The sequence below is a fragment of the Delphinapterus leucas genome, chromosome 15 (genome assembly GCF_059928025.1).
Source record: "Delphinapterus leucas isolate spDelLeu-1000000601 "Yukka" chromosome 15, BTC_Dleu_Yukka2, whole genome shotgun sequence".
NCBI classification, from domain to species: Eukaryota; Metazoa; Chordata; class Mammalia; order Artiodactyla; family Monodontidae; genus Delphinapterus; species Delphinapterus leucas.
This window is the reverse complement of record NC_143143.1, coordinates 22,006,708-22,032,968: the sequence shown is the minus strand read 5'-3', so window position 1 is coordinate 22,032,968 and position 26,261 is coordinate 22,006,708. Positions and strand designations below refer to the sequence as shown.

The 26,261-nt window shown below is 42.5% G+C and overlaps 1 protein-coding gene across 1 annotated transcript in view; it reads right to left on the bottom strand.

Annotated features, from left to right (window-relative positions):
- Positions 1 to 26,261, bottom strand: part of DNAH3 (dynein axonemal heavy chain 3) — a 196,159-nt gene that overhangs the window by 96,640 nt on the left and 73,258 nt on the right. Inside the window, exons 21-36 of the mRNA XM_089896064.1 lie at positions 25,732 to 25,848; positions 24,659 to 24,838; positions 23,844 to 23,980; positions 22,669 to 22,870; positions 20,941 to 21,033; positions 18,976 to 19,086; positions 15,427 to 15,541; positions 13,269 to 13,467; positions 11,912 to 12,020; positions 11,569 to 11,682; positions 10,391 to 10,567; positions 8,242 to 8,333; positions 6,204 to 6,423; positions 5,485 to 5,619; positions 2,538 to 2,649; positions 688 to 929 (exon numbers count right to left, since the gene is read on the bottom strand). Of these exons, the coding sequence (XP_089752190.1) occupies positions 688 to 929; positions 2,538 to 2,649; positions 5,485 to 5,619; positions 6,204 to 6,423; positions 8,242 to 8,333; positions 10,391 to 10,567; positions 11,569 to 11,682; positions 11,912 to 12,020; positions 13,269 to 13,467; positions 15,427 to 15,541; positions 18,976 to 19,086; positions 20,941 to 21,033; positions 22,669 to 22,870; positions 23,844 to 23,980; positions 24,659 to 24,838; positions 25,732 to 25,848 (2,355 nt within the window). The remainder of the gene's footprint in view (positions 1 to 687; positions 930 to 2,537; positions 2,650 to 5,484; positions 5,620 to 6,203; positions 6,424 to 8,241; positions 8,334 to 10,390; positions 10,568 to 11,568; positions 11,683 to 11,911; positions 12,021 to 13,268; positions 13,468 to 15,426; positions 15,542 to 18,975; positions 19,087 to 20,940; positions 21,034 to 22,668; positions 22,871 to 23,843; positions 23,981 to 24,658; positions 24,839 to 25,731; positions 25,849 to 26,261) is intronic.

Below are 26,261 nucleotides of genomic sequence, written 5' to 3'. Positions count from 1 at the left end.
CATGAATTGATAACTGTTACTTTCTTGTGGGGCATTTATTCTTAGTGTAACAAATGTATATATTATATAGGTTTTTTTTAACGTTTTTATTGGAGTATAATTGCTTTACAATGGTGTGTTAGTTTCTGCTTTATAACGAAGTGAATCAGTTATACATATACATATATCCCCATATCTCTTCCCTCTTGCATCTCCCTCCTTCCCACCCTCCCTATCCCACCCTTCTAGGTGGTCACAAAGCACGGAGCCGATCTCCCTGTGCTATGTGACTGCTTCCCACTAGCTATCTATTTTACATTTGGTAGTGTATATATGTCCATATATACACTACCACTCTCTCACTTTGTCCCAGCTTACCCTTCCCCCTCCCCGTGTCCTCAAGTCCATTCTCTAATAGGTCTGCATCTTTATTCCCATCTTGCCCCTAGGTTCTTCATGACCATTTTTTTTTTTTTTTTTAGATTCCATATATATGTGTTAGCATACGGTATTTGTTTTTCTCTTTCAGACTTACTTCATTCTGTATGACAGACTCTAGGTCCATCCACCTCACTACAAATAACTCAATTTCGTTTCTTTTTATGGCTGAGTAATATTCCATTGTTATATTATATAGTTTTGATCAATCACTAACTTCAGTAAAAGAGTTTATTGCACACCCATGTAAAAGTGATATCAGACAGGTACCTTTTTATTGTCATCCAGAACAGTGTTCATATTTTCAATCCAAACAGCATCCACTGGCCCATCAAATATAATCCACTTGTGGTCATCAGACGAAGTAGATGCTTGCTCCCGGAAAGCATTGGCAAGGACACCATCTGTCCACTCATGGCTCACTTGGTCAAAGCACCCATACAGCTGCCCCATGGTGATAGCCTTGGGGTTAATGATCTTATACTCCACAGCAAATTCCTCCATCTGGTTGGCTGGGCAAGAAGGTCCAACACAAGTTACAAAAGTTCTGGTGACACCAGAACATTAGGACAAGAAATAATGCCATCTAAAAGACCAAACAACTTTTATCAATATGCCATCCAAGGATAGTCCTTAAAATTTGTACTCAGTCTGTATAAAAATTGGGATAACTGGATAGGCAAAGCCTTAAGTTGTTAGGTTATTATAGCTATTAGTTTCTCACCATATTGTTTTCTGAGGCTCATTTCAAACAAGTCAAATGTGCCAGTCAGATCTAAAGAAGTCTGCCTGGGCCTAAAAGAACTCAGGCAGTAAAGGAGAGAGATGCCATATAATCAGGTCTCTTTATGTACCTGACTACCCTAGAACCTTGGCTTTGACTTGAGATGAGGAAACAGCTGACAGGTAAAAGATTCTGGAAAATGATGGTTACTTTCCTTTTGTCTATCTGAAGGGCTAGCTTAGCCCTGAAACCTCTTCTTTAGCTGCCCAATAAGTGTCCCCTGAGAAATGGAGCACCAGGACCCAACCAGAATACACAGGCTGATGGATGGCACATTGTATGTATTTAATAACAGAAAATAACCACACTTTTACATGATCCTTCAAAGTAAGGAAAAACTGGAGTGCCTGAGCCATAAACTAAATAAAGAAGCATTTCTGCAGAATTCTGAGGCAAAGACAATGGGGTAACCTCCTTTCTCTTCATTTAGTTTCCTAAATTATATTCAATGCCAAAATTATTATTTAAGTTTGAAATGCCCAAGTTATTAAATAACAAGTTATTAAGGCCAAGTTGGTGCCCGAAACAAAAAACTCAAAAATTCCACAGTAACTCAATCAGCAGTAACTCAATGTTATTAGAAAAAAATATTAAAATGAAGCATACTGGAAGGGATCCTGTAAACACAGGCACAGCAAGGCACTGCTTTTCAAAACCACAGCCTTGTGTTTTATAAAAGAAAAAAACCTCAAAACTGTTTCTCTGGCAATAAACATGGCTTTTATTTGTTGAGCTAGGTTATTTACCTGCATAATCTCATTTAATCATCACAACAATCCCATTTTACAGCTGGGAAAACAGAAGCAAAGAGAGGTTTAGTCATTTGCCCAAGGTCTGGGTTTCATTCAAGAGTCTGAGGTCTTATCTTTTACATTAAATTGAAGGAAGGAAAAAAGGAAAGGAGGGAGGGAAGGAGGGAGGCAGTGTGGATGGGAGGGCGGGAGAATGGGAGGGAGAGAAAAAGGAAAGGAGAGGGAAAGAAGGGATGGAAAGAAAAAAAAGGAAAAGAAAAGAAACCATGCAATGATCTGCTTTTAGAACAGTTTTGTTTAGGCAAGTGGCAGGAGTTTCCCTCTCATTGGGAAAACTTTGGAGAAGCCACTGTTCAGCATTTGAGAAAATTCCTCCAGCTTTAGTGATGCACATAAAATCCCCTGTTAGAAGCTCTCTCCCTCTTTATTCTCTGCCTGCAGACCTCTGTGTGCCATGTTCTATTCCTGGCTCTAATGTCACAAATCAGGGATGGTAAAGTTAACAGCCTGGCATCATCTCTATGGAGCCAGTCAACTGAGTGGGGATTCCTGTCCTCCCTGGAAGCCAGGGATACGAGTTTTACCTTCGTGTAAATCACCCAGAGCTGCAGCCAACACTTTATAAGCACAGGTCTTGCCACCCATGGGGTCTCCGACAATCATATAGCCATGTCTTACCAGCATCATCTCGTAGATCTGGGAGGAGACATCATATAAGAAGTTAATCATTGCAGACCTCCCAGAACTGCAATTAGTCAGATGTCTACAAGGAACAAGGACTGCAGTCCTTTATTTGTCATCTATTGTTTAAATATCTTTTGGATGAATAACTATATGTGTGCATCTCAGATTATTTAAGGGATGGGAAATACTATTTGCTCTGCACCTATCTATGTGCTAAGCAGCAGTGACTTACCTAAGTTATTTCATTTAATCCACTCAGGTATCATTAACTACTTTTAAATGGTGGGAACACTGAGCCCAAGAGAGGCTAACTAACTTGCCCAAGCTCATCAGTGGTGGAACTGGGACTTGACCACAGGGCTCTCTGACTTCAATGCCACTAATCTTTTCATTGCACCATTTCCACTTGCTTTTAAAGAGGAAAAGGAAACAATGGTCATTTTAGCCAACTGCATTTCTATTGGAAATTCCCTTTCTCAAGGCCTAAATGCTATTCTGACTTGATTGGAACTCTCAATAGATTAAAATGTATTTTCTGAGCCAGGGGCGATGCTGTAAAATATAAATGAACTTCCATGTAATTTTAGCCCCTACCCTTGAGAATCAACAGCTAAGTGGAAGCTCATTTTTTGAATTTTCTAATTGTTTCGTCTGTGACAAGTAGTCCATGACAGTTGAAATGCAAATGCTTTGGTCATTTATATTAATGTGAAATGTTTTCTCTCTCCTTTTAAACTGTGAGTCTCTCAGCAAAAGGGAATATGTGAAGCTTTTTATTTTAAGGATTGTTTGCATTATTTTTCACCTTGGAAGAGAGTTATACAGAGGGTGTAAATTAGGACAATGGGGGTGGTACAGGTACTGACAAAAGTGAGCCACCAAATATTTGTTAAACACCTATTATGTGCCAGATACTGTTCTAAGTTCTACAGACAGAGAGGACAAAACAACAAAATCCCCAACCATCGAGTAAGGTTTACATTCAAGTAGACTGCAAAGACATTTCAGATTGAATAAAGATAAATGGAGTTGACTGTGCATTAGAAAAAAGAGAGAAAGGCACTTATGATTCAATAGCCTCTCACCTTCCCCCTCACATAACTTTAAATGGATTGTCAAGGTATCAATATACAAAAGGGAAGGTAGCTCCATACATTTTGCTTTGGAAAATTGGTACTAAACTATATAGAAGTTCATCTGTAGGTCTGTAAATTACTTTGGAATACATAAAAAAGTAAGATAAGTTGATGGATGGATGGATGGATGGATAGGTAAATGATAAAGCAAGTATTATAAAATGTTAATTATAAAATCTAGGTGGTGGGTACATGGGTATTCTCAGTAAAATTCTTTCAATTTTCCTGCATGTTTAAATGTTTTATTATAAAATATTGGAAATAAAAGCTCATGCCTAGTTTAAAAAAGTCCATCTATGAAATCCCAACGAATAGATTGGGATTCAATATTGAGTTAAATGAATTGTGTCAAGACTAGCACATTTGATGAATAGTTGGGAAAAAATTTTTATTCTGATCCCAGAATCTGGAGACCTGGGTCCTACCTTGACCTTTAATTCTAAATAACAATATGATTTTGGGAAATGATGATATTTCTGATGTTTGTGGAGATGGTGAGGTTGATTTTGATATGGTAATCAGGCACTATATCTAGCACTTTATGTACTTCTTGTCTCAAAATTACTCTGTGGGGAAGGTTTTACTCCCTCCATTTTACAGTTGAAGAAACTAGGGCTCAGAATGGTGAACGAACTTGCCTAAAATCTCACAGCAAAAAACTGATGGGGGTGAGATTTGAAACTAGGTTTATATGAATCCAAATCTGTTCCCTCTCTGGATGCCAGTGTTCTTAAGGAGCCAGGAGCAGATGGCATTTAAGGTCCCTTGTAGTTCTGTCCTGTGATTCTGTAGAAAAAGTGCATTTGGGGCTTATTTTATTCAACTTATGACTTTAAGTCAGTTTTACATAGAAAGTGATCCTAGGGAAGGATCCCTGAAATTAGTGTGAAGTTTCACTAAGGTTCTCCAGGGTCAAGACTGTAGAAACATTTCTTTCACCTATTGGTAACAGCACCCTGATTTTCCCTGAGGAACCACCAGTTCATGGTCCAGTCCACATGACTTGGGTGGCTCTGACTCCACCTCCACTTCTGGCAGAGGTGGGGCAGTTATAGTCTACTTCTTATCTCTGTAATTGGTTCAGGGATGGTCACGTGACTTTATGAGCACCATTCAAAGCTAATCCTGAGACTTTTGCTGAGGACACTCCAAGAATGATGCTCTTTTTCCTTCTGGGCTTGAACATGGGACAATCTAAGTGTGAGGCTACTGGGGGCCCAACTGAAAATGAATTTTTCAAGCAGAGAGAGGCAGAATCCAGAAATGAGGACAGGCAGATTCCTAATGACATTATCTAAAAACCTGTATCCCACTAGGCCTGAAACCAACATATTTCTGTACTTTCCAAGTTAGGTAAGTGAGTAAATTCCCTTTTGTTGACTAAGACAGTTTGAATTGGATTTCTGTCACTGGGAACCAAAAAAGTTGGTTTTTGACTAATTCAAAGCCCAATGCCCTGAAAGGTTCTGTTTCATCCCCAAATGATGAAAAAGAAACCCCAGGGAAGATGGTCATAGGAAAAATATTGGATTTTAAAAGTCAGCTCCCGGAAATGAAAACTGAAGGCACAACAGATTGTTGAGTGTCTTCATCTCTAATCAGGCATCTCCAATTGCTGTCAGTTCAGTTCCAATCTACCATAGTTCTTTCTAATTCCTGACCTCAGCAAACAGTAAACAGGTACATTCCCACATGGGTACAAGGAATCAACCTGGATAATTTTTCCAATAAACCAAGGTACTGGCTGGAGTTTCATCTTTTTGATGTTCTCATTCAGCACTTCCATAAAAACTTCGTAGTCTGGCTTTGGAAGAACAACTCCAGGAAACAAATCTGATATAATTCCCTGTTAACAAAAATTCAAGATGTGAAAAAGATGAATTATCAGATACATAACCTCACCATTTTTCTAAAATGAGATCTACAGGTAGCAGGAATCCTTGGAAAATTCCAAACCTCATTTTTCCTGTACCGAAACTTATCTACAATTACAAATTCTAACAATATCTGTTAAACATGATTTTCCTTCCCCAGAATTTTAAAAGTCAGCAAATATTTAATAAGTCTGTGCTGTCTTCCAGTCATTATACTAGCAATGAACAAGACAGTCAAGATTTCTGTCTTAAAGAGCTTACAGCCTAGTTAGGAAGATAGGCATTAAAATAATTCCAAAAGAAAACTAATTACATTTGATATAAACAATTACACTCAACAGCAAATATCCTAGCAGTGAAACTATTTTTATTAAAATCAGGGATTAGGGATATTGCTTTACCATTATTATTTAACATTTGGGGGAGGGTATCTGGCAATAGGTATGCTGGCTAGAGAATGGAGGGGGTGTCAGGAGATGGAAGAGGTGCCGAAAAAATTTTTCATCTTTGGATGTCGAGTCTCAGTGCTTAGCCAAGGTCCCAAACCACTACATACCTGAAATAGAGGGACATCTTGAGCCAAGAACTTGGCCAGGTTGACATCAAGCAAGGCCCGGAGCAGCAGGACACTCTCATTCTCCTCTGGATACTTCAGCTTCAGGTTGCCAGCGGCAGTGAGCACAGACTTGACAGCACGCATGCCATAGTCATAGTGATGCTGGGAGGAAAGTTGCTCTGAACACAGGCGGTAGGTTGCAACAATCTTCTGGGCAAGACTGGGAGAGCAAAGACATGTCTGCAGACCCTCTAGAGAGGACCATGTCCTGCTCAGCAGACATTCCCAACATGCTTGTGCCCTGTCCCTTCAGAAGCCAGGCCTGCCCACGAACTTGATGGAGAAACCCTATCATTTGAAGGCCTCTTCACAGAGTTACCATAATGAGCTAAGGAAGCACTGTAACTTCCTTTCAAAGGCAGGATGAAAAACAGCAAGCACATACATATGTATAACATATACTGTACGAGAAGTTATATGTGTCTATACTTTTATCTGTATATATGAATGTATGTGTACGCCACACACACACACACACACACACACACACACACACACACACACACTTGGGAAGATTACATCAAACGATTAACAATGTTAATGCCTAAAGAGTAGGACTAAGGGTCACAAAGGGGACACTCATTTTTGCACTTCTGTAACATTACAATTTTTTTCAATATCCATGTTTTACTTTTTTAATTTAAGAAAACCAATTCAAAATTTAACATACTCAGCACACAATACATGTATGCTCATGTGCACTGCCATATCTTATTTTTCCTGGGCACACGGCGGGGACCACATTTCCTAGCCTCCCACACAGTTACGGGCGGCCGCATCACTGAGTCCTAGCCAGTGGCATATGAATGAAAGGGAAGTGTGCCACTTTGAGGGCTGGTCCATAAAAACCTCCTCCATAAGATCCTCTATGCTCATGTGTTGTAGCTGTGAGATATAAGTAACCTGGGTCCCTGGGGAAGAACTCCTCTGATCACAAACACCCATTTCAGATTTCTAGGGAGTGAAAAATAAACTTTTGCTATGCTAACCCATTGGAATTTGGAGGTCAGGTTTACCCTAACTAATGTACTTATGCACATTCCCCTTGCAGGGCTCCTCTCTAATAAGACTGATTTACTTTAAAAGCAAAGACCGTGTTGCTCATCAGCACCTAGCACAGGGCTGGGCATAAGGTAGGTGGTTTGCCAATTGGATAAATAAATGAATTGAACAGGCAAATCAACGTAACCCAAGTCTCCTATAGAAAAAATAAACCTCTTATGACTGAGGCAGCCTCTTAGCCTAGGAAGGATGGCACATTCTGTTGAGAATATCTGCAGCCCCTTGCATTAACAGCAAGGACCTCCAGGCCACAAAGACACTGTGGGCCTTGTGGAGATAACGGCAGTAACAAAAAATCAATTGATTATGGGCAAGACAATGTAAAAAGACAAATGTAAAATTTGAAATAGATCAATAAAAGGCATTTTACAATAAATATTCACAACTCTGGGTGCATGTGATAAAGACACTGATGCTTGTGTATGTCTCCGTCTTAGAAAACTGGGTAATACTTGAATGAGAGATAACCAAGTTGATTTGAGTAAATAAATATTATATTGATAACAATGTTAATTCTAAATTATATTAATTTTTCCTCTTCAATCTTGGAATAACTTCATGTTTTTCAGTCTCGCCTTAAGTCATTTAGGAGTGTGAGTGTGTGTGTGTGTGTGTGTGTGTGTGTGTGTGCTAGAGTGAAGGGTAGAGAATAGATGAGCGATTCTTCCTTAGGAGAAGTCCAGGTATATACAAATAGAGTGGAGGCCCTTTCTTGGTAATCTGAGCCATTTCCTAGTCAGGGATGGGGTCAGGACCAAGACCAGGGCTATGTGCTTTCAGATCAACTTGTGAGTAAAAGCAGTTTCTCAAGTTTCTCTCTTTTTTTTCCAATGGACAACTTACCTTGAATCCACCCCACAAAAAGCCACTCTGTCACTCTTTCTTTAGAACACACTAGAAAGCCAATACAACATACCTTCTGGAGTCTAGAAACCCCATAGAGTAGAGGGAGATTTCTCCAATGAGGGCATAATCTGGCACCATCATGGCCACTGTCCGAAACAAGGCCTGGAAAAGAAACAGCCCTCTAAAAATAAGATTTCATGTAAAGAACCTAAACACATAAGGTGAAAATGGGGGAAGGTACATCTACAGAGGCAAAGAGAAGTAACATGATCATTCAGACCACCCAGTGACAATCAAGGAAAGGAGGGCTGGAGGACAAATCAGTGCAGAAGGACTGTCTTTACTGGACAGATCCACTGCTCCATGAACCTCCCCACTAGCCTTGTCCAGGTACATGTGTCACATTGGGTCCCTCAGTGGTTGTGTGGAAGGCCTTAGGTGCTGGTATCCTAGCAACACCTCATCCTCCTATGCCAAATGAGCATCATTCAACTATTGGAGCTTTCCGGGGTTCAGTGTAGACAGTAGAAGTCATTCAGGGATGCAGGATAATTATGTATCAGGAGAATCCTGAAGTCAGACAAATCTTGATTTGAGTCCTTGTTCTGTTAGCTACTAACTGTGGGTAAGTTATGTAACCCCTCCAGACCTCAGGTCTTTCATCTCAAAATGTACTAACAACTGTGCCCTCTTCATAGTTATCATGAGAACAAACGATCCTATGTAAGTGAAGTGCTTAAAAAGGTGTGTGGCACATAGTGAGGGCTCAAGAAACATCAGCTATTGTTTCTAATATCTTGGATCTAATATCTTAGATCTTAGAGGAGAAGTGACTTGCCCAAGTCATGCAGTTAGAGGTAGAGCCAGGGCTAGAATCCAGGCTTCCTGACACCAACCCTGGGTACCTTCTACTATGCCACACTGTCTCATGAAAGTTGTTTGTGCAGATCTAACATGGTTGTTGGCTGGGAGGGGTGCAGGAGGGAGTTAACATCAACTGGGCAATCTAAAATGAGAAATGTGGGTCCAAATTCTACTTTGGTGTCCCTGGCCTATGCTGACCTAGAGAGGAAGAGTCACCCTTAGGGATCTCTTTGACTTCTTTTCCATTCCCAAGGAGGAGGAGGAGTGGCTGGTCTGAATTAGATTCCAGGGAACTAATCAGAATGTGCTTCTAGCAGATGGAGCATCATGTACTAAAGTCAGTGAATGTCGGTTTTGTCCAGGTCTCTCTTACGTCTTTCACGCAAGGGAATGGAGCAATAACTTGAAAGGAAATCCATAAAGAAGCAGGCCTAGAATTTTCCCTCTGGTTGCTCTTTTCATGCAGTTGGGGTGCTAGGTGCTCTTCCCACAGGTGAAGACCCATTCATCTTGCACTGTGTGTTTTTTCCTTCCATGAGAGCAGCATGCTGAGGTCATCTAGTGCCTGTTCCCTTAAGATGGCCTGGTTGGAATTCTCTCTCTTCCCCTTCAGAGGCACTTGCCTCCTCCCACTAGCAGCAGGGCCAAAGCTTATTGCCACAGCCGTAGCTCAGGCCAGCTCAGCAGTAGGTACCAGGGACATAGAAGCTCTCTTGTTATCTCTCTAGCTGGTTGGAACAGCCTGCTTTGGTGTGGACACCACTTAGGCCTAACCAGCTTAGCTCCACGTGCTCTAGTCTTGGTCTACCAGCATTCTCTGTGTTGAACTTTGATGCTCTCTTATAAGCAGATCTGTTTTATTTGGCCTACAGTGATTTTTTTTTTTTTTTTGCATTGAGACAGGATCTAAAAATAAGATTTCATGTAAAAATCCAAATTTCTGGCTTTTCCTGAAAAATGAGAAGATCTGACAATTCCTGCTTGGCAACAGTAGGCTGGGGCTAAGTAGGGGCTGCTGCCTCTAGATGGGGCATTTGTCAGAGTCCCTACCAGGCCCAGCTGGCTTTTCTCATTTATATTAACTGTCTGACCCCTGTAGACAACAGAAATAGTGATACTTCTTCCAGTGATCATTGTTGCCTCTTTGCCATTGGTTACTATGTATATATTTCCTCCCATCTCATGAGACCTAGTTGGGGAGATGGTTGAGTTCTGAAGCCAAGTAACGTCTTTACTTCTCACAGCTGAAAAATGTCAACTGGTTCCATTATTTGGCTTTTCTGTGAGACCCTCGGGTACTTCCGAAGGTTTCTATACCATAAAGTACACCCAGTAGTTACACACTCAGGATTTACCTTGAGGTTATCTGGCAGCTCAGCCCTGCCAGCATACCCAGGGTTCATGGTGATGAAGACAGCACAGGTTGGGTTCAGAGAGAGCTCAGTGCCTTCAAAGATGAACATCTTTAGCTTCCGGATAATGGCTTGTTGAATGCTGAGAATCTGCTGAGCTACCACAGATAGCACTTCTACCTGGAGTGAGAATGGCTGGTTGATTTGAGCTCCTGCTTCTGACAGCCACCAACCCGACTATGCCAAAGTACCCTTCACTTAGCAAAGAAAGAACCCCATCACCTGAGAATAAGACCTTCACATTCAAAATTAGGAGCATGATTTAGGGTTTTGGTAAAGGAAAAGAAAATTGGTGTGTATATGCATGCATACATGTGCATACGTGTGTGTGTGTGTAAGTAGTTTCCATAGTATCTTATCTTTGTTTTTTTTGTTTGTTTGTTTTTGTTTTTGTTTGCGGTACGCGGGCCTCTCACTGCTGTGGCCTCTCCCATTGCGGAGCACAGGCTCCGGACGCGCAGGCCCAGTGGCCACGGCTCACGGGCCCAGCCGCTCTGCGGCATGTGGGATCTTCCCGGACCGGGGCACGAACCCGTGTCCCCTGCATCAGCAGGCGGACTCTCAACCACTGCGCCACCAGGGAAGCCCCTCTTATCTTTGTTTTACCTTTGTTCCAGCACCTAGCATAATGCTTCACCCATAGTATGTGTTTATTGGTTCAAGTTGCATGTTTACATTTCCTAATCTCCATTCCCTACCCAAATAGAATTAACCACCCCTTCTTTTGTGATGACTCCTCTGTACCACTGCTATAGACTTCTCTCATATTCTATTTGTATCGTTTAATTTTTATTTCCCTTTGCTAGACTGTAACAGTCTAGAGGGCAAAACCATTTTTTGCTCACCTTTGTATCATGAATACATGCAGAGTATCTGACATAGAGTAGCTGCTCAATAAATTTTTGAATGAGCAAGTGAGGGAATCAATTTGGTGAGAATGTTTATGTGTATAAAATATGCATTTTGTCTCCTTGGGGCTGTTTTTGTTTGGTTCATTGAGTACTTACTCTGTGCAAAGGGCCTTAGAGGAGACATAAATCCCTGTCACTGAGGAACTGAGAGCCCAGAAGAAAGTCCCTGCATGTCCAAACCCTCCATTCAGTAGCCCAGTAGCGAGTTACCTCAATCCTGTTGAACTCATCAAAGCAGGCCCATGCTCCAGCCTGGGCCAGCCCTTTGAAGAACTTCCCCATGGCTTTGTAATCTAGACCATCTGAGCAGTTGAAGACCACACACTAGAGAGAGGGAGGATGTGGGCACCATTCAGGATGGGTTTCCTCCCATCTGAATCACCCTGCACCATGAAACAGAGGTGGGGGCTCCCATCTTCCTGTTTCACTGAAGGAGGTGGAGCCCCACTCTGCCTGTTACTCCGAGCCATCTTGAACTTCATGCCAATTCCCCTGGACAGGAGTCCAGAGAGGGTTGGGAAAAAGAGTGTGCGGATGGACAGCATTTCCCTACCTGCTTGGCCAAAGCTCTGGCTAGATCTTTGGTGGTTTCTGTCTTGCCTGTCCCAGCTGGACCCTCTGGGGCTCCTCCAAGGTTCAGCTTCAAAGCCCCCATCAGTGTCCTAAGGAGAAGAGAATGAGAACTCAGTGCCAAGTCCTAAGGCACAGGAAAGAAATTTGCTTTTGGTTTATTTTGTTTTGACTCAGACAAGTAATTAAATATTTTCCCTTGATTATATGAGCAATACATCATCATTTTAAAAAGTTCTATTTTACTCAGTGTTGTAACCTCGGCGCCTGGTACATGGGTGACACCTATAAGCATTTGTTTGAACGAATGATTGAATGGATAAATGAATATATACTTACTAAATGAATCAAAGAAAAGTAAAAAATCCTCATGAACTCCACATTCCAAAGATCACCAATGCCAATGGAATGATGGAAAATAAATATATTTCTCCCACTAGGTTATGAACTCTTGAGTTCAGGACCCATATTTGATTCAGTTCCATATGGCAGGCACAAGATAAATGCTAGAAATGAATGATGTGTTAACTGTGGTTCCACAGCCCCTTGTATGAGCCTCTATAATTTCAGTTAACACACTTTCTTGTTATCACCTGAGGATGTGTCTCTCCCCCACCCCATTAGGTTGAGGGTTCCTGGAGGTCATACACCATGCACAGGAAAGTTCAAGAAATGGTTGTTGAACAATGAGTGGAATAGATAAATGAATGAAGAACAGAAATCATAGAACATAGAAAACAAGTGACTGAGGACTCTGAAATTTAAAAAATACTCAGGTACTATTTTTATAATTAAAAAAATTCCACTCTAAGGAATGTATAAAATCAAAGAAAAATTGACAAGTTCACAAAGTCCAGATTTCTAAAGTTATAAATTCCAAGCAAAGTGGCAAAGCACTTTGCTGAGCACAGAATGGCCATACCTCTTCATCAGACTGGATGGCAGAGCTCCGAGACTCCTTGCCTGGGTCCTTTACCTGGCCCCTTTTCTATCTCTGGCCATGGGATCTCCAGGCACCATCTTGATTCCTGCCACTGGAGACCTTTCTGCTTAAGCACTGTGCCATTTTCAAGGAGAGGCATCAACGTGCTAATTGTTGGCTTGAACACATTAATTTGCATTAGATTAGGACTCCTACTGGGTTCTCATTTCTGGCCTAAGGCCCAGTTTCCATACCCATCTGCGGGACCATGGTGACGAAGGGAAAAATTCTAAAATCTGAGAAACTAAAATATAGACGGTGAAGGTAACAAACTCAAGATGCTCTAAACTTCTTCCCCAGGCTTTCCTTTTGGAATTCTCTATTCACCCTTCAGGTCTGGGGGAGCCCCAGAGTTTACCTGTAGCAGCGGTCAGTGAGGGGCGTAATCACCAGCCGGGGGGAGTTTCCCAGGTACTCATAGCCGTATAAGGCTTCTGTAGTGATCATCTTCACCTGTACATCCTTGGCATCCCAGTAGTAGCGCAGTTGGGAGATCCACTGGAAATCATTCAGATCACAGACACTGTCTTCAGATAACTTGGCGACCACATCACGAGCTGTGGGGACACAGACGTGGAAACACACACTTGCAGAGCCATCAGCATCCTCCCGTCTTCGTGGATTCCTCAGAAGGGTCTGACTGAGGATGTCATCAAGGCCACCCCTCACTATCTCGACAATTTTAGGCTCAACTATCCTCCTCGCCCATCCCCAAACTTCAAGCAACATCTGTATTTATGTATTATATAAATTTATAGTATTAGCTACTGTTATCACTCCCAAACTCTTGGGAGGCTGAACCAGAGGGGTTTGCAATATGTAGTTGCCCCAAATGCTATCTTATCCCCAGTGTGACCCTTTTGGCCCTGTTCCAGGCCTCCAGATATCTTAAGAGAACGCGATCTGCCTTGCCTGATATAGTTAGCAAGGGCAGGGGTCCCATGAATCTTTGTTAGATGTATTCTTTCCACGAAGGGGGGTGTCTGAGAAACTAACTAGGAGATACATTTCTAGGTTTTCTCCTTTCTGTCATGGGATTGTGAGCCTAATTTAATTTTCTCACAGTGACGGGAGCCCTGAAGTTGATGAGTGGACATAAGTTTATGAGAATAATTCATTATTTTTCGGGTAGCTCACAGGGCAAGTGCTATTGTGATCTTAGAACTAGTAGAGCAGCTTGAAATCAGGATCTCAGAAATATAACTTTGCAAAGGGACACTTCTGTAAGTCTACTGCCTCTCTGTGAGAGAAATCTTTATTACAGTAAAATCCAAAACCCTTCAGAGAAGAGTCCTTGCAGAAGATTAGCTCTTCCATTCACCCCAAGGAATTTAATTCCACACCAGATTCCTGGGAGAACCCAGACAGTGGTGGCAGGAGCAGGGTATGTGTGAGAGATCCAAGAGGAAGGTGAATCTCAAGGCACTCGGTTGTGGATACCTTCCCTATGCAGTGTATGTTCGTGTGTTTGTGCATGAATGCGTGTGTGTGTGCGTGTGTGTAAACCCAACCACTCTGAGGTATCCTGGGCAGTAACCATGCTTGCACTTATTACTCCTACCAGTTAAATATGTAGCCAGATGAAGATCACATTCTCCCTTCTCTCCTCCGGATTTTATGCTAGTCTATCCAAATGAAATCAGATTGAAATGAGCATCAGGGATTGAAATGAGCATCAGGGAGTTCCCTGGTGGCCTAGTGGTTAGGATTCCAGGCTTTCACTCCCGTGGCCCAGGTTCAATCCCTGGTCAGGGAACTGAGGTCCCACAAGCCATGTGGCCAAAAAAGAAATGAGCATCAGCCTCACAGGGAGTAAGATGCATGAACTGCCAGTAGGAAGCTGGGTGTGTAAGCAAAAGAGACACTGTTCCCAGGCAACAAGTTTGGTCCAGCCCTAGTTTCCTTGGTGATGATGGCTTGACGGTGTGGGGGTTGTTTGCTCTACATAAAGACCTGGTTCTTCTTCCTCCTTTCCTCCTTCTTTCCTTCTCTCTCTCTCTCTCTTTTTTAGGAAGAGCTGGAAGGCATCCTCTCTTACCCATTCCCTCCCTGCATCACTGCCCATTTCCAGTCTCTGGGTTTGGAATCAGACATAAGTTCAAATTACAAAAGCATCTCTGCTACTTACTAGCTGTGTGCCTCTCAGCAAGTTATTTGCCTCTATAAACCTCAGGCTCTTAATCTGTGAAATGTGTATAAAAATAAGACAATGTATGTCAAGCACTTAGCACAAAGCTTGGCACCAAGTAAGTATTCAAAAATGTTCATTAAGATCAGTACAGGGAAATCGATCCGAGTTGGTAAATCTCAGAAAGGTTGGGGATGGGAGGGGAAAACATAAGATGGAGATACACAGAAGCACTGACTCCTCTCCTTACCCCCTCACTTACTTTCAGTTGCAGAAGCCTCTTCCTAATGAGAAAAGGGACCTGAGTCATTCCATCCAGAAGGGAGAGAGGCAAGCCTGGCAGCTCTTACTGGACAGTCAGTAATGCGAGGCAAACCTCCTTGCTTACCGTGGACATCAATGACTGTGAGGGCCCCAAGGGTGAGTCGAGCCCCACTGCTCAGTTTTCCTCGCACCAGCTGGACAATCTGTGCAATCTGATCATTGCTCTTTTTCAGAAAATCCTAGCAGGGGGGTAAGATGGAACAATGGGTTAAACTGGATTCTCTTCTGGTAATCCCTTTTCTGGAATGACACCATCCACAACCCCATGGTCCAAACCAGACTCCTGGATGTCATCCCTCAAGCTCCCTTTCCCTCACCCCTAGTCATTAACATTGAGACAAATTTCAAATGCATTACGCTAACTGAAAGAATTCAGATTTGAAAGCCTAGATACTATATGATTCCATTTTATAATATTGTGGAAAAGGCAAAACTATAGGGACAGAAAACAAATGGTAGTTGTCAGAGGCTGAGAATAGGGGAAAGGGTTGACTACAAAGGGTATGAGGAAAATTTTAGGGTGTTTGGAACTATTCTATGTCTTGACTGTGATGGTGGTTACACAACTGTATGTGCTTGTCAAAATTCAGAAATGCACACTAAAGGGCTTCCCTGGTGGCGCAGTGGTTGAGAGTCCGCCTGCCGTTGCAGGGGACACGGGTTCGTGCCCCGGTCCAGGAAGATCCCACATGCCGCGGGGCGGCTGGGCCCGTGAGCCATGGCCACTGAGCCTGCGCGTCCGGAGCCTGTGCTCCACAATGGGAGAGGCCACAACAGTGAGAGGCCCGCGTACCGCAAAAAAAGAAAGAAATGCACACTAAAAAGGGTGAATTTTACTATATATAAATTAGGTAGTAAACCAGAATTAACAAAAATACGTGAAACTCAGATTAAAGTAGACAAAGGAGATATGAAAACTAAATGCATGTAAACATGTAATCCTGGATTGGATCCTGAACCAGGATGAGTATAAAAGGTTTATAAAATAGATAATAATATTGTATCAATGTTGATTTCCTGATTTGGATAATTGTACTGTGGTTATGTAAGATGTTAATATGTGGGGAATCTGGATGAAGGGTGTATGGGAATTCTTTGTATTGTTTTTGCAACGTTATTTGCAGGTCTGACATTATTTCAAAATAAAGAGTTAAAAAATAAAAATGAATTAAAAATGGGACTTCCCTGGTGGTGCAGTGGTTAAGAATCCGCCGGCCAATGCAGGGTACACAGGTTTAAGCCCTGGTCTGGGAAGGTCCCACATGCCACGGAACAACTAAGCCTGTGCGCCACAACTACTGAGCCTGTGCTCTACAGCCCACGAGCCACAACTACTGAGCCCACGCGCCTAGAGCCCATGCTCCGCAATAAGAGAAGCCACCACAATAAGTCTCCGCACTCCAACGAAGAGTAGCCCCCGCTCACCACAACTAGAGAAAGCCCGCATGCAGCAACGAAGACCCAACGCAGCCATAAATAAATAAATAAATAAAAACTGAAAAAAAAAAAAAAAAAAAGAGAATTAAAAATAAGTGAGACCACCCTAGGCTCATCTCATTTTCCCCACTTTCCTGTTATGGTCTTCTTTGGCAAATGATTTTAGCCCTCTGAGTCTCAGTCTCCTGATCTGTCAAATCCCAATAATTATAGCTATTCTTCAAGTGGTTTTGAGGATTAAATAACATAGTGTATGTAAAGCACTTGGCACAATGTCTGGTGTGAATAAAGAACCCAGTAAATAGTGGTGGTTGTTATTGTTATTAATTATAATATCCGTAGCACACAGCAAAAAAAAAAAAAAAAAAAAAGCCTTTTTGATGTGTCCCCATCACCCTTGGCGTGTCTGTAAAGCCGCTGGTGATGGAACTGCCCCCTGCATCTCTCTTAACCACATGCATTCCACAGCAATTCTGGACCAAACTGCCTTCAGTTGCTGGAATGCACTGTACTTTTCAGTGTCGGACTTTTGCACATTCTGGTCTCTCTCTCTCCCTCCTCTCTCTCCTCTCTCTCCTCTCTCTCCTCTCTCTCTCTCTCTCTCTCTCTCTCTCTCTCTCTCTCTCTCTCTCGGGAGTGCTCTTTCTCTTGTCCCTATTCATATTTTATGTCTCCTCTTAGACACTGTTTTTCTGGGAAATCTTCCCCTCTCTTACTTTTCTCCTTCCTTCCCATGCTTTCTGGATCCCTGTACTTTCAGTATCATAGTTCTATAAAAGAGCCTTTTTATCTCCCCCCACTAGACTGTAAATCCGTGAGGACAGGGACCATGACTGTCTCATTCACCTCTAATTCCATTTGCCTAGCAGCAAAGTCCCAGCTGCAATGTCAAACAAATATTTGTTAAATGAACAATGGGTAGATGGATGGATGGATAGCAATTCTGTACCAACACCTTTAGGATGCCAAGGCACATCATTCAGCATTCATTGTACTCCAGGGCTTGAATGTGTGATGGGAAGCACTCTCCTCTTTTACAGGTAGGAAAACTGGGGCACAGAGATACAGTCACAAAAGTCAGAACTTTTTAGTGTTTCTGAAGTTTGAAATGATGTACGTGAAAGCAGTTTGCACGTGTAAAGTGCAACACATCTTTTAGGAATTATCAACAAGATATCTGTAAAAAGTGAAACTTGGTCAAATACTAATATTCTAATTTTAATGTATAAAGCAAAATATAGTAAATTAAAATATATTCTAGCCACAGGCAATCATATTGTATATAGGGGGAATAACAGGAATTCTGATGAGATAATCATGGGAAACTATACCATGGTAAAAATGTTGGGAATGGAGTTACCATGTAGTCAGTCAAAAAATATTTATTGAGCAACTACTATGTGCTTGACACTGCAATAACCCCCTGAGATATAATAGTGAGGCAAGAAGACATGCCCCCTGCCCTGTGGGGTTTATAGCCTAGGATCTAAGTACTGAATAATTTACTAGCATCTCATTTAACCCTTCACAGTAGTAAGGTGTGGTGCTACAATTCCTTCCATTTTATAGACAAGGAGACTGAGGTTCAGGTTATGTAACTTGACCATGGTCACATATCTAACAGGTGGAGGTGTCAGAATTTGAACTCAAATCCATCCAGGTCTTGAACCCTCAAGTACAGGCATCGGTGGCAGAGTTAGCTGGAAATATGTGTGTCCGGATCTGAAGACAAGCAGGACCTGAGCATTCTTGGTCTCAAGAGAAAGCTGAAGGAAAAGCTGGAGGTGGGTTAGTGTTGGACTGGAGGTGGTAAGAAGGGATATGGTAGAGGGAGAGGAGAGGAAAACAGGACCAGGTGGCTTCTTGGCCCAGGAAGAAGATGAGCAGTCTCTGCTGGTAGAAATTCTGCCAGGTTGACAATTGGAAGCAAAGGCTGAAGAAACAGGATACTGCAGCCTAGAATTTCCGTCTGGGAAGAAATGTGAGAGTTCTTAAACTACAGAACTCCAGGACAGCCCTAATTCCCAAATCTCTGTCCCAAAGAGAACCCTGCCTTCTGTGACACCATGGGGCTGTTTATTTTTTTGTTTAGAAAAAAGGCTACTCTAATTATATGTCATTCAAATCATAATCAAGGTCAAATCTCCTCTACAAGCTTCATGACAGGCTCACTTACCGGTAGGGTCTTTTCAACCAGGGCTTGGGAAACCTCCTGGGTCCAAAAGATGGAGGAGACACAGATAACCACCTGGCCAGGCCACTGCAAGACCCAGTGATTACGAGGGACCTGGGAAAGTGCAGTGGGGCACATTGTAGGGTCAGTTCATCTTATGTGATTTAAACTGACTTCCTAAAAACATCTACCACCATCTTACCCCCTCAACAAAAACAAAATTCATCCCCAACCTCCGAGGCTACAAGGCTTGACATTTCCGGGATTACGGATTTATGTCTTCCTCCCTGAATTTTATGAAAAAGAAAAGGATCATCACCAACAATTTCATTAACTCTGTCGCCTATAAGTTGTCACTTGCCAGCTACCTCTACAAGGATTAAGTTATGACCTGCTGCAGCTGCTGACCTTCAGCACCCCCTGCAAGGAGCTCAGGGTGGAGATCAGGAATGAGGCACTCTGTGCTCTGGGAAAAACTGGCACAACAGGTCTTCAGATAATTAGATATTTTCAGGAAACCATTTTATGAGCCCAATTCTTGCATCTCCTCGCATCTAGGAAAGCACTAAAACCCTTCATGGTGACGTCTGCTCCTCGTGACTAGCAGCGACCTTCACGAGACCAGCAGCAACCTTCTGCAAAAAATATGTGATGATTGCATGTACTCCCCCTTCACCAAAATCACATATATACTGACCTTCCCCCCTACTTCTCTGGAGCATTTTCTGAGAGATATCTGAAATGCTGTCTCCCAGTCTATAGTCCTCATTTTGCCCCAAATAAAACTTAACTCACAACTCTCATGTCGTGCATGTTTTTTTCAGTCAACAACTCCTTTCTTTCTTTTTTTTCTTTAATGCTCCCATCCAGGGATTTTACATAGTTATAATCAAGGTGTTGTTCAGAAAGTATTTATATAACTACTCCTTTCGATAGCTACATAACATTGCAGTACTGCCCCACGATTTTCTTAGCCATGACTGCCCTAACTTTTTTTAAACTATAGATACGGAAATTATAGCCTGAGGGATAAATATGGCCATATCTGTTTTTGTAAATAAAGTTATATTGTAATACAGCCATGCCCCCTGCTGAACCCATCGTCCAAGGCTGCTTTTCTATTAGAAAGGCAAGGATAAATAGCTGTGCCTGGTGTATATTGCCTGCACAGCTGAAAACATTTACTATCTGGTCCTTCACAGAAAAAGTGTGCTGTGTCTGGCTACAGATGCAATTGCATGAAATAACTTCATACAGGGAGCCATTTTTCTTTAACTTAATTTTTGATTTGTAATATGTCATGGGACAAAGGACTGGTCTTTCATTTACGAGGCAAATACTACTGAGAGGGGCAGCAGGGTCAGTCCTTGGTACTTAGTGGGAAGGTGTTAATTGAATACCCCTTTTTTTTGATGGAAAAAGTCCTGGGGATAGGGGTGGGGGCCCCAAAGTGAGGAGCACCTAAAGTAGAGGAGACTAAATATCTAGTCTGCCAACATTAACCTTGCTGGGAGCTGGCTAAAGAGTAATTGCAACAGGTTCTTTTCCCTTAGGCCTTCTGTTATACAGGTCACCTAAAGCTTTGGGAGCTTAATGAGTTGTGCCCTTCAGGGCATGTGTAATGTTAAAAAAGCCTGGGGGAGGGGATGCTTAATTGGGGAGGGGCTCTAAATAAACCGCTTGCCATCAATTATTTTCACAGAAAGGACTGCCCCACAGAAAACAAAGGGTTCTGGCTCACAGGCTATGCTAGTGTCAGCTGCTTCTAACTGCAAACGTTTTATATTCAGAAATACATATACTGCCCCAGGATTTACAGGGAAAGGAGAAAGAGGCACAGAGGGGTCAGGTGTTACTCAGCAGGAGAGGGGTGGGCTTTAGCAGAAGACAGGCTTCCATTTAACCTTGTCCCCGAAGTTCTTGTTGGTGTACCAACACCCTGGCATGTGTACCCCAATTTTCATTTACCTGGACGTATGCTTCAATCCCAAGTCTAATAACTTCCTGCATACTGGCAAGCATCATCTGTTCCACCTGCTGGAGCCATCTTTCCACCATGCCCTGTGGGTTGAGACAGACAGAGAGGCAGTGACAGTTAGCCAAGCCTGGAGGGAGGGACCATGGGCAGAAGCCAGCTTTCTCTCTGGACAGGGCTGGAGGGAGGCCAAAGGTTTGCACACCTTCAAGCCAGTATTCTTTAACTATTGGTTTTACACTTATTTACTGTATTCTAAGAAGTGTATGTCTCATAAAAAGGGGCAACAGGGAGCTTTTAACATGCACTTCTTTCATATCATTTTCTGGAAGACAACTGTAAATCAAGTTATTTATGTCTCTCTCAGGAGACAAATGACACATTTGCACTTCAGTCTGAGAAATAAAATATTGCCTCTGCCATATCAGTGATCAAAAGATGCTGCAGCCATCAGTGACTGCGGCCGCCACCTCCCAAAGTGAGCTGGTGAGCCCTGAGGGAATCCGGGGTGAGAAAACACAGGATACTGGCCCCGGATAGCTGACGTGCATATCAAAGGAAGGATTTCAGTGAGCCTAGACTTTTGCATTTTCCCATCCATAGAAAAGCACTAAATTCCTTAACTTGAGATATCTGGTTTTCTTTAATTAACAATAATCTTTTGAAGTTCAGACTACCTGCCCTTTGTTGCAAAACTCCTATATATCTCCCCTCCTTGCCTCCTCCAAGCCGTTTTCTCAGGGTTACTTGAGATGCTGCCTCTCCAGCTTGAAGTCCTAAGAATGTCCACTGAACAAAACACACCTCTTAACGTTTAGGTTGTGCTTTTTTTTTTTAGTCGACAAGTTCATAAAATAAATTGCTCATTTCTAATTGAACAGTTCTAATTCTTGCATTATTCCAGTGGTCCCCAAACTTTGCTGTACACTGGAATCATCTGGAGATCTTTAAAAATTATGGATGCCTGACTCCCACTCCCAGACATTCTGATTTAACTGGTATGTTATGCAAGCAGGGCATTTGGATTTTTTTAAAGCTCTACAGGTAATTTGAATGTGCAGCATATTATTCAGTGTTAGAATTTCAGGCAACTGTACCTGCTGACCTCAGGTGCTTGTGAGCTAGCCGGTGTCTGGTTTTAAGGTATGATCCCTGGTTGTTGCAACTTAAATGTGTGGGTGGCAAAAATGGCAAGGCAAGAGTACTTGTCTATTTCTACGCTGGGGTGCTGTCATGTTCAGCAAGAGTGGAAGTAACTTATATTTTACTCATTTGATAAGGGCACATGTATGAAAAATCTGAGTTAAATGGCATTAATTCCATGAAATATTATTGAAACACCTGCCCTTTAAACACCTTTAAAAACACCTGCCCCATCTGACCAGATCTCTTTAAAGTGGGCTCTGCTCATGGGGATTTAAACAGCATTAGTTGTTTGGATCTGATTCCTGCTGCTGCCTCCACATCAAGTTTGGTTGAAATCCTTCCACAAATTTAGGATGCCATGTGAATTGCAGTATAATCTCCATCTTAGAGATGAGCAAGTAGACTCAGAAAGATTAGTTCCCCAAAGTCACCCCGTCATTAAGTTGTGTAATCTAAGTGTTCCACACCCATGCAATCTGGAACCAGAGTCCAAATGTTTAACCAACATACAATCTGCCTCTCTGTGTTTCGCTCTGTTATGACGATAAGAACCAAAAATGAGTAAGTGGAGTTACTTTGGCTTGAGCTGGGGAGATTTTCTGTTTGAATGGAACGATTTCTTTTTCTGAGCTGATCATGCCCACAATCTCCATGCTGTCTGTAAACTCCAGCTTGGCAATTCCTTCAAAGCACTTCTTCAAGTGTGGTTGAACTCGGAGGGGGTCCTTTGTCTCTGACAAGATCTCCAACAGCTCATCATTTGATAGGAAGAAGAACCTATTGCAAAGCAAAGGAAGATGGCTACTGGAATCTCTTCTAAGAGCTTCTTTTTCCAACAAGGTGATACTCCCCAACAGGTAGATGACACTCGCGTGAACACCAGCTACTTCTAGAGTCTTATCTAAGGCCCACTCCTCTTCACCATTTTTCATCTAGGGCATAGAAGGTGGAGATGGTTTTGACTCAGAGCAAAAGAAAGAAAGAAAGCTGGTATATGTGGATTTTATATGGCTGGGAGAGAGGGGTTGCTACCAGGTGAAAGAAACCTGGATAGAGCAGTGGTTCTTAACCTTGGCTGCACTTTAGAATCATCTGCAGAGGTTATAAAAAAAAATTCCAATGCCAAGGTTCCACTTCCCAGAGATTGTAATATAACTGATCTAGGATTGGGTCTGGGAATTTGTATTTTTAAAACTCCCAGGCGAGGGGGCTTCCCTGGTGGCGCAGTGGTTGAGAGTCCACCTGCCGATGCAGGGGACACGCATTCGTGCCCCGGTCCGGGAAGATCCCACATGCCGCGGAGCGGCTGGGCCCGTGAGCCATGGCCACTGGGCCTGTGCGTCCGGAGCCTGTGCTCCGCAACGGGAGAGGCCACAACAGTGAGAGGCCCGCACAAAAAAAAAAAATTTGCTTTCTAAGTTACACTAGCCACATTTCAAGCACTGGATAGCCACGTGTGGCTAAGGACTCAAACTGAGGTCTGTTTAACTCCAAAGTCCAGGCTCTTGAGTACTATACCCCTCTAATTGGGTATCTGACCATGCTGGTTCCATTGGTGTCCATTCAACCTCACTCTAAATAGTGACCGTGAAGACACACCTTACCCCCGAGAGCTGTCTTTTGGGGAATGGAAAACCTAGAAAGAATACGGAATAGATGAGTAGAAGCTAACTCTCAGTATGAAAAAATGTAATTCTACCTATATATGGGTCAAGAGGGCAACTTCAAGCAAGAGAGTGATGCTGGATACCTGGGGAAAAATAGTCTCTTCTTCTCCAAGTAGTCATTCAGCCCCTTCTGGATGTCCTCCAACAGAAGGTTGGCTTCTTGAAGCCTCTCAGCCATCCGTGGTTGGTCTGCTGCCATCAGAACCCTGGTATCTTTTACCTAGGTTCCATAAAAAAAGGTGATAATCATCATGGGGTTCCCAGATTCTGAGACTGGTTATTATACTTAGTGTGCGACCAGCCCCTCAACTAATGACCCTCCTACCCTAATCACCTCCTAATCCCACAAGGTTGACTGCTCATATAACATGACCCTCTTCCTCTGGCCATGGTTGACTGGGCTGGGGTTGGGCACCTGAAACCAACGAAGCCAATTATATTTTAACTTCTGGGATTGTGGAATTCAGACCACGACATTCTATACTAGTCTGCGCTGGTCCCTTGAACATTTGTTAAACAACTGAGTAACTGAATACAGAGAATTACCGGAATTCTAAAATTATTCTCAACCTATAAAAGCTTTATTACATTATCGTGTAACAAATAAAATCTTATACCTCGTTAGGAATGAGAGCTAAATTATCCAAACTGCTAATAGTCACCTCCACGAAGTTGGGATTTCAAAAGGCCTCTACTTTTTATATTTCCTATTTCCATGTTTGAATTTTTAATAACAAATAACTTTTGAAATTAGAAAAAATTTATAGAGATACTGAATTTGCAAAAATCCAGTTTACTAATAGGTTTCAAGGGACATGGCTGCATTGCACAATGAGGAACATCTGTACGGCATCCCACATTCCTGATGGTGAGATGTGCTAGGTAGTAAAAAACTCACGGCTTGGGACATGAGTGATTTCCAGTAACTATCAACGATGGCAAATTTCCTGCCCTCTTCTGGCATCTGGGCTATGATGTCCTCTGAACTGAAGATTGGTTCCAGGTATAGCCAGGTGGCTTGGCATTTTAACCAGGCATCCAAAATTTCCTGCACGCGAACTAGCTTTTCTTCCCAGTTCTGCAAATTTAGCATTTCATATCTGAGTCATTAACATGCCACTCTGCATCACAGACCCACCGACAAATTGATGCATTCACTCATTCACTTGTTCTACAAATACTTATTGAGTGCCCACTATGTCCTGGTCACTCTTCTAGGCAAAGTGGATACAGCACTGAGAAAAAAAAACAAGAGTCCTTGCCCTCATAGAGTTCTTTTCCTAGTGGAATAATCATAACAATAACAACAACAGTAATATTTATAAGGCTTACTCTGTGACAAGTGATGGTCTGAGTGCTTTATGTATGTGAAACCAATTTAATCCAACAGATTTATAAGGGAGATATTATTACAAAGCTCACTTCACAGGTGCAGAAACTGACATACAACTAATTCAAGTAACTTGTCCAAGGTCACACAACTGATAAGGGGCAGAGTCAGAATTTGAACCCAGGCAGTCTGGCTCAAGTTGGTGTCCTTAGCCTATCCCACTTCCACAGACAAAGAGCAAAGGAGGCCAAACCTCGTGTAATTTACATTCTAGATTACTATAGCCCATAAGATACTTTCCATATGTACTTTTGTTTGGTGCATTCAAATAATCTCACCTTCTCTTTTACCAGACTGTTGCAAAAGCTCAGTCTGGCAGACTGTTATAAAGGCTTACTTGGATGGTTATTGCTTTCAGTCTTTTGTTGTTTTTTTTTCTAATCAAGAGAAAGTGAGTTTCTTTGTTAATTGGACTTAAAAACCTTCTTCCGGGACTTCCCTGGTGGTCCAGTGGTTAAGACTCCGCTCTTCCACTGCAGGGGGCACGGGTTGGATCCCTGGTCAGGGAACTGAGACCCCTCATGCCAAGAAACCCGGAGCTAACGGGCCATCACAAAACATTCAACCTCATTTCCTCTTACCCGGCATTCTGTTTCTATTGGTCTGACAAATGGAGAGCCACACATGGTCTGGGTCTTTATCACGTGATCATCAAGTAGCAGTTGAATGTCATCAACTGCACACAAGATGCTTGTGTCCTGTGAATAAAAATGAGCACCCCGTCAAAATCGCAAGACCTCTGCCCCACAGATTTTTATGCTGACCCTCAAAGTCCTCACAGCTCAGATCTCCACCCTTGTGGGACACTATGTCTTGCAGGAGGTGGAATTTTCTATTTTCTTCCTTGAAAATATTCTTAAAGACTTTTTTACCTCCTTTGCAGAAATCAAATACGGTCCAAGCCTAGACCTGCAACTAGCATCTGCTGAGAAGAGGAGGAGTTCTGTCCCCTTCCCTGTGTTCCTGCTTTTCTGTTCACTTGTTTTCCCGGCTCTCCCTCAGGTAGAATCAACTGCTAATCTGGTTAGGTCTAGACCTTTGGTTCCCAAACCGTGTGCCCCAGGGCACTGCAGCAAACTCACAGCAAATAACTGTGGTTATTTTAAAACAA